The following is an 8,305-nucleotide window of genomic DNA, read 5'->3' on the forward strand; positions in this document are numbered from 1 at the left end:
GCTGTGGGAGTGTGGGGCCGAAACAGGGTCGCAGTAATTATACGGAGTCAAGTAAGAGAGTTGGGTAGTGAAGATAGTCGGAGATAGAGGCGTCCAGCAGGGAAAGGAAGAAGGCTAGCTGCCGAGTAAGGGTGGAAACAGACCAGGCCAAGCCAGGCTTTACTCTTAACAGGCCAGGCCTGTTTTGTAGCCTATAAGCCTGAGCCTGGCCTGTGGCCTGTTACAGGCTTATTTTTTAGCCTGAGCTTGGCCTGTATAAAGGCCTGGCCTGGCCTGAAGCCTGTTAAAAAGCCTGTTTGTTAAAAAAATTCAATTACAATATTTTTTTTAGAAAAAAGCTAAAATAAAAAAGTATATATAATAATTAATTTTTTTTGTTTTGTCTTTTATTTAAATTTTAGTATCATAGGTACTGTTTTAAATCTTAATTACAATTTATAAGGATATTATTGAAAACTAATTCAAATTATATGTTAAAATTTGGGACAAAACTATGTTTAAGTACCCAAAAAATTAAGACAAATAAATAAAAAAAACTATTAATTTTACAATGAATAAAGAGAGTATCATAATTTAATTAATATAATACATAAGTTAATTAATCTATCATTCTTGGAACAAAAATTTTCTTTCCTATTTATTTATATTTTTAAGATTTAAAGATCATATTATTTATTGATATTTTTATTTTAAATTATATTTTTATTTTTACTTGTCAACTAAACTTCAAAATCTAAGGAAGAACTAAGCTATTAACTATATATTAAAATTAAAAAATAAATTAAAAGTACACATTAACAATACCATTAACTAATTTTTTTATATATTATAATTATAAGTTTCTAACAGGCTCAGGCCGGCCTAACAGGCTTAACAGGCCTTTTAGAGAGCCTAAGCCTGGCCTATTAACTTAAACAGGCCTTCAAACAGGCCTGAGCCTGTCTCTTTTGAAAAACAGGCCAGGCCAGGCCAGGTCAAATACAGGCCAGGTTGTAGGCCCCTGACAGGCCGCCTGGCCTGTTTCCACCCCTACTGCCGAGGATGACCACTCCCTCAAGCCAAGTGGCGAAGCTGTCGTTGGCCCTCATCTTCGTCCTCGCTTCCCTCTCCGCCGTCTCCGCCACCGACCACATCGTTGGTGCCAACCGTGGCTGGAACCCTGGCATTAACTACACCCTTTGGGCCAACAACCAGACTTTCTATGTCGGCGACCTCATTTGTTAGTTTCCTTCACCTTTCTGCCGAATGCTGTGTCTTTTTGTTAGATCCCTTGCTGTTACATCGTAGATCTGCAGATACTTTCCCTTTTGGGTATCTTTCCTTTTTTGAATCCCAGTCATTTTCCTTCCCAACCACAAGAGTAAGAAGAAAGAAACCTTCCAGTTTTATCGCAGCTAATGTGCTTAAGGATTTAGTGAGGATGGTTTCTGCTATGCTTCTGCTTCTTCTTCTTTCATCTTTAAGAAAGATCTCTTTCTGCTATACTTACTAAGTATTCTGCTTTTAAGTTTTCCATGTAATGTAGGCACCAAAACAACCACTATGTTTGATTTTTGGGGAAAAAGAAAAGAAATTGAAGCTTTTTTATTGTAGTTCTCTAGCTACTGTTCTTAAAGATTCTGATATGCTTAGCTTATTCTTTAAGCAATAGTTTCTTTCTCTTTTAGGAATTTGAAATTTTTCTGGCGCTTTTTCCGCCAATGTGTTTGTAGCATTCAGAGACCTAAACCTCCAGTATAATGTGTTTGATTTGAAAAGAGAAAAAGAAGCTTCTCATTTTATTTCTAACTACTTTTCTTAAAGTTTATGCTATACTTTTCTCTATGCATTGCTTTCTTTCAGGCTCTTTAGAAGTTTTATTTTTTTATTTTATTTTTTTGGTTTTGGGTAGCATTCAGGTACCTGAAAAACCAGTACAATGTGTTTGAGGTGAACCAAACTGGGTATGACAACTGCACTACGGATGGAGCTATTGGGAATTGGACAAAAGGCAAAGACTTCATAACCCTTAATAAGGCTAAGAGGTATTACTTCATTTGTGGCAATGGCCAATGCTTCAATGGCATGAAAGTCTCTGTTCTTGTCCATCCTCTTCCTCCTCCTCCTGCTTCTGCTGTTGCTGCTGAGCATTCCTCAACCCCATCCTCTGCTGCTCCAATGCTTTTCTTTGTGGGATCCTGGTTTTCTCTTCTCACGTCTTCTTCTGCTTTGGTTTGGTTTGGATTTGGTTGGATCTAGCAAATGTGTTCCTCTTTGGGGTTTTATAATTCATTATTCTCATTTCCTTTTCCTTGTAAGACATTCTAGACATGGTTTTGTCTTGTGAGGCTCCACATTAATTTCAAACCTATACCATTCCCATTTTGTTCTTTCTTTCTTTCTTTCTTTCTTTTCTTGGGTTCTTGCTCTTTTCGCATTTTCTAAGGCAATAGACAAACTTCCTAAGTTTGGTGTGGCCTGATTGGTGAACCCTGAAGGTTGTCTTTTCCAACTGGAGTATACTTGTCTGTCTATTCAGATGCATAAGGAAAAAATATGCTTATGATGCTTATACATTCATATGGAACTGGATTCAAGAACCCTAAATTTAGTAAAAACATCAACACAGAGAGGCATTTGTGTGCAATATATGCTTTCGGGGAAATTGACAAAGAATATTCTGGTGTTTTTATACGAAGTTATAGTTTATGTATTGATTCTGATGTAATCACGTGGCTGTGCTTGCGACCTTGAAGTAAGATGATAGATCTTATGTGTAATTAACTGCATAACAATATGACAACCAGCTAATATTATAATGCTTTTAGCTTGATCTTGTCTCCTTCATAGCCAAATGTAGTATGGCTGACAAGTTTTAAATATCTTACTGAAGTCAAATTATAAAACTTAATTATATGACCTGAGCATCCCATGAGTAGTATAGTACTAGTAAGTAGTAATAGATGAAAGAAAATGTAATGCATGGAACAATACTGGCTAGGATGACTAATGATTCTGTTAGTTGTTACTGATTTGAAAGCCAATAAAACTTTGATTCTGTCAGTTTCAATATAAGATAAATATGATATGTTTATTTATCTTTTTAATTAACTTGATTTATTTATTTTGTTTAATACTTAAGGTTAAGAAGTCGAGAATTTTGCGAGCAATGTGATCTGATATTGTAATTTTTTTTTCCCGAAAGGAAAAAGGACTGTGGCACATCAAGATGATATGATTGCCACATAATATGTTAAGTTGAAGAGATTTGATATGCTCGGATGTTTGTTTTTACCACCGAATTTTCTGGATTGGAGAGATTTGATAATGATTTGTGTTGGGATTTAAAAGGACAAATATTAGAAAATGAGGCAATTTGCATTTCATTCAGTCTTATTAAAAAGAAAAATAGGATAAAGGTACATTTAACATCCTGATCTCTCATGTGCATCTATGCATCTAACATCCTTTTTTTTTTTTATGTTATATCTAGTACCTCGATATTTTTTTTTATGCATTTTGACTTTGATGTTGGATGTAATTGAAAAAAAAAAACATTAAGAACGGTACTGGATGCATTTAAAATAAAAAAATTAGGGTGTTGTGTGCATTATAAAAAAATTGGGATACTGGGTATAATTTTATCCAAATAAAAATACGAGAACAACATAATGACCCAAACATCACGCCACCAAGGTAGTACTCTTGCAACTAATGGTGGAAAAGGTGAGTAAAATAGACTTGATTTTCGGGATGCAAAGTTGATGGCTTGAATCATGCAAATGAAAAGAAAAAGCGTTGGAAGAGATATCTACAGTGAGGTTCAACAATGCTCGATACAGATATAATAACATTAGATTCTTTTTTTTTTTTTACCTAAAAAAAATAACATTAGATTCTAAATAAATCCCAAAAGGAATATGACTCATGTTAATAATGTTCTGTCTCCAGTCTGTGACTTGGCCCATATCCACGACCAGTCAACAAACACGCAAGACAAAAGTGACTGTACCATCAATATCATCATGCACACCAAACCATTATAAAGAGCACCAAGAAAGTTACCAAACATACATACAACATATATTTCACACTACAAGTGTATTCAAATATTCAATTATTCATGCTCAGCACAATATGAAACAAACAGTAAAATAATGCCTAACAAGGAAATATTAACAACAAAAAAGCTATTCTGCAGTACCTTTCTGTGTTCTTCATGATTTTCTGTACAGTCTAAAAGGTGGAGAAGGAGAGAACTCAAATGGAATTGGTGGTGGATCCATATCCCCCTTTAGAATCTTAACAATATCCCCAATTTCTGGTCTTAATTCTGGATTTTTCTGTAAGCAAGAAAGTGCAATGTTGATGCACAAGCTTGCTTGCTCCTTGTTATAATCTTCTCTCAACCTCTCGTCTGCAAGTTCTAAACTGTTGCCAGATTGTGCCAATTGCTTACACCAGCTTACTAAATTAGCTTTCTCAAGGTTCAATGAGGATGGAAGAACTTGTAATGGTCTTCTTCCTGAAACAATCACAAGGATCAATACTCCAAAACTGTAAATGTCAGTTTTCTCTACTGAGAACCCCTCACAACCACCATATTCTGGAGCAGCATAACTCAGGGTTCCTCTCATGCTGGTTGTGCTGCTGAAAAGATCTCCACTTCGCATGATGTCGCTGTCAATCGAGGGACTATTTCCTTTCTGCCTCCAACCTTTTCTGAAACTAAATTCCCCATTTTGATGACAGTCATTCTGATCCTCCCTCTGGAATTTCCGACATCTGCAGAGATAAAACTTCCTATCCAAACCAAAGTGTGGTACTTTAAACCCTTGCTTCCACTTTGTTTGAAGATTTTTCAGGTTGCCATTGTTCTTGCTTGATTCTGCAAGATTCTCTTCTTTCCACAGCTCTTGCATCTTCCTATGCTTCTCATGATCTTTCTTTTCCATTGATTCTTTGTTCTCATCAGCACCATTGTCAGCATCTTTTGTCCCCATTGCTTGAAATTGAGGTCCATGTACATCCTCTACTTTATCTGTTGGACTTTTATTTCCCAGTTCTGTTTCTTCATGAATGTTCTTTTCGTCATCCCAATCAGTGTTTGATGGATGAATCTGACTCCCTATCCACTCCGTGACATAATCTTTACTGCATAATTCTGCACTTTCATCCTGTCTCCACCACCAATCTTTTCCCCGTTGTTTTTCACTTGGCTTTTCTTTATCTACTGAGGAAGCATTAACATTTAACTCTTTGCTATGATCAATATTGGAAAAATAATCATCACAAGGAACAAACTTGTTCTTCCGATCATCCCCACCAATATCGATACTCGAGATTTCCTTCCCCTTGACACTAGTTGTCCTTGCTTCACTTTCACTTATGTAGGCATTATGATTCAAAGAATTCAAGTTCAAAGCTCCAACATTAAGACCTACCCTACTATACTTGGATGAAGAAGATGCCTGCAAAGCTAGGGCAAAATCTACTTCATTAACACGCTCATCTGCGGCTGGGCTTCCAGCAGTTAAATTACCTGAAAACTCTTGGCTCTTCCATAGCTCCTGACTCTTATCACCCAAGTCCTGGCTAAACATATTCCCATCAAACTCACCCTCCTCCACTTTAATCCTTGACAATCCGAAATCTGAAATCTTTGCATGGTGCTCTTCATCAAGCAGAACATTGCTTGGTTTAATATCCCCATGAATCACTGCAGGGTCACAATCAAGGTGAAGGAATTCCAAAGCTTTAGCAACATCCAATATTACAAGAAACCTCCTCTCCCAGCTTAAACTCAAACAGCCTTCATCTCCAAAGAGAGACTCCTGCAAGCTTCTCTTAGGCATATATTCAAACACCAAAGCTCTCTTGTTCTTCTCCATACAATATCCCAGAAGGGTGACAACGAAAGGGGACGTTAACCCACCAAGAATCTGGAGCTCATTCTGAAACTCTTGCTGTGTTTGTAAACACAAAGCATCTAGACGCTTAATAGCAATAGATTTCCCATCATTAAGCTTTCCTTTAAAAACTGTGCTAGACCCACCTTTGCCAATTACATTTTCGGTGTGAAAGCCATTAGTTGCTTGCTTGAGCTCTTTGTAAGAAAATCTCCGGAGTTTCAAGGGAGAATTTGCATCAAACGGGATCGTTTTAGCTCTGTGTACAGCGGAGTACCATAGATGGTAAAGGAAGTAAAATATTGTGCAGAAAATCACTAGAGACGCTGAGATGGTGAGAGCCAGGAAAAGGACCTTGTATTTGGTGAAAAAATTGTGATCTGTAGTAGGAGGGAATGATCTTGAAGTCATGTTGGAGGTGGATTCTTCTTCTGAAACTCAAAAGGGTCTTAGATTTGAGATATTATTTACAGGAATTGAAGAAGGAAAAGTAAATGAAGAACTTGCAGATGAGCCTTCTGGTTTTGTCTGATTCATGTCTATCTTATGTCCCACGTATCCAAATTTGGTTGCTTTCATGATTTATATAAACAAAGCAGTTGAATTCAATCATGATTCATTTAAGAAAGTGATTAAACCCAAGTCTTTTCGTCTGAATTTATGGAATTCTAAATTTATTTTTGGAAAATAAGATTATGTGTTTGACAAAGATCACATCTTCTTTCTTTCTTTTTAAGTGAATTGGGTCATGGGAGATGAAAAGATGAAAGTTGACTTCATGGTTTTAAGATCCTTTATAAAGATAATTATTATTAACAAAGTTTTCACATAAATAATGAGATTTAAAATCATACCCTTAAGGAATAGAATTTTTCTACTTTCACTTTAAAATACTTGCTTATATTCAAATTATGGTTTTAATCATCTATAATGAGAAACTGAATACGCGTACAACTATCAATTAGACTATTTCTTATTAGCAAAAAAGGAAAAATATTTTGTAGGTCCATATACTTTCCCTTTAATTTAACCTATATTTTCACACAATTTTTAATTTGATACTAATTTTTCTTTGGCCAAATTCTTATTTTCTTTTTTTTTTCCTTGATTAAATCCTTTAATTTTGCTCTGTTAGCACTGTTAGCCCCTGTATGAGGGCTAAAAATGTCAACGGAACATTGTTAACAAAGTAAAATTACAAGAACTAACATTATTAAGTAAAATTAAAGGATTTGTTGTCAAGAGAAAAAAGTTACAATTGCTAAATTACAACTTCAAGGAAAGTAGAGGCACCCGCAAAATATTTTTTTAAGCCAAAATTTACTGTTATTTATTACTCCCCGGTCCTTACTATAAGACCTAATTGCTAAGTTAATTTTGGTCTTAAATATAAGACCTATTTCTCAATTGTCAATTTTTTTCTAAATTACCTTTATGGATACTCCTTCAACCATAATCAAGTAAGTGAGAGAGGGAGGATATTAAGAAAGATGATTATGATATTTTAGGAGAAACATGTCATATTTCTTATAATTAACTTACTTACCTAATTTTCTTCATCTAATCCAATTAATTAACTAGGTCTTATATTAAAGATCGGAGGAGCATTAGTTATTTCTTTTGTTTAATCCTATTTTCCTTAATCTATGGTTACTGTTTCTTATAAGAAAATTATTGAGTATATTATATGTACAAATGTTTATATTAAAATTAAATAGACCAATAAGAGTTTATGCAAGTGGGTTATGTGAGTGGTGTCTATATAATAAACAAGAATTCAGCCAAATGTCATCAACGGCGGAATCTACTCATGCTTTTCTGGATTTGACTTTTATTTAACAACCTGAAGCTGTGACTTGAGTTCAATCAAATCATATAAAAAAATTAATAAATTTTTTATTTGATTCGAATTGATAATTAAATAATTGTTTTTAAATTTAAATCAAAGATTAAGCGCGTCCGTAATCCTAAGACATAATCTAGGATTAGAATAAGGAGGGAAGTGAAGGGAGGGGCCCAAATCACTTTTGACTAATGAGAGTTTTAGGGATAGTTGGCTTATGCGGTGAGAAGTTCCCCATACACAATAAGCTAAGAATGTCATATATTTTTTTTATCACTAATAAAAATACTTTAAATTGAATAATTAATATTAGTACACAGATATGACAGGACAGTATATTGAGAGCATGTACAGGTGTTGGTTTGTGAACAAAATTGAAGTGTTATTTTTTCTCTCTCCTTATTTTATAATGTTCTAAAAATGTTCAGTAATGTTATAAAGCACTTTGACTGCCAAAACAAATAATGATGCAAATCATGTAAGGGGCGTCTTTGTCCCAATAATAATGTATAACCTTTACAAAACACTTCTCTTATTTTCGAAGAAATATGGTAGCTTGAGAAGTAAGGTATAT

The 8,305-nt window shown here is 34.7% G+C and overlaps 1 protein-coding gene and 1 pseudogene across 1 annotated transcript; one reads left to right on the forward strand and one right to left on the reverse strand.

Annotated features, from left to right (window-relative positions):
- The first annotated feature begins 1,041 nt into the window (after positions 1 to 1,041).
- On the forward strand, positions 1,042 to 2,757 carry LOC114749144 (lamin-like protein). The gene is made up of 2 exons (XM_028937633.1): positions 1,042 to 1,219; positions 1,892 to 2,757. Exons 1-2 carry the CDS (start codon positions 1,042 to 1,044, stop codon positions 2,236 to 2,238), a joined length of 525 nt encoding a protein of 174 aa, XP_028793466.1. The 3' UTR covers positions 2,239 to 2,757.
- A 1,225-nt stretch (positions 2,758 to 3,982) lies between these two features.
- LOC114749145 (putative receptor-like protein kinase At1g80870) lies at positions 3,983 to 6,370 on the reverse strand (annotated as a pseudogene).
- Between the last annotated feature and the right edge of the window lie 1,935 nt (positions 6,371 to 8,305).

The sequence above is a fragment of the Neltuma alba genome, unplaced genomic scaffold (assembly GCF_004799145.2).
Source record: "Neltuma alba isolate B1F8T4 unplaced genomic scaffold, ASM479914v2 tig00005960_pilon, whole genome shotgun sequence".
NCBI lineage: Eukaryota > Viridiplantae > Streptophyta > Magnoliopsida > Fabales > Fabaceae > Neltuma > Neltuma alba.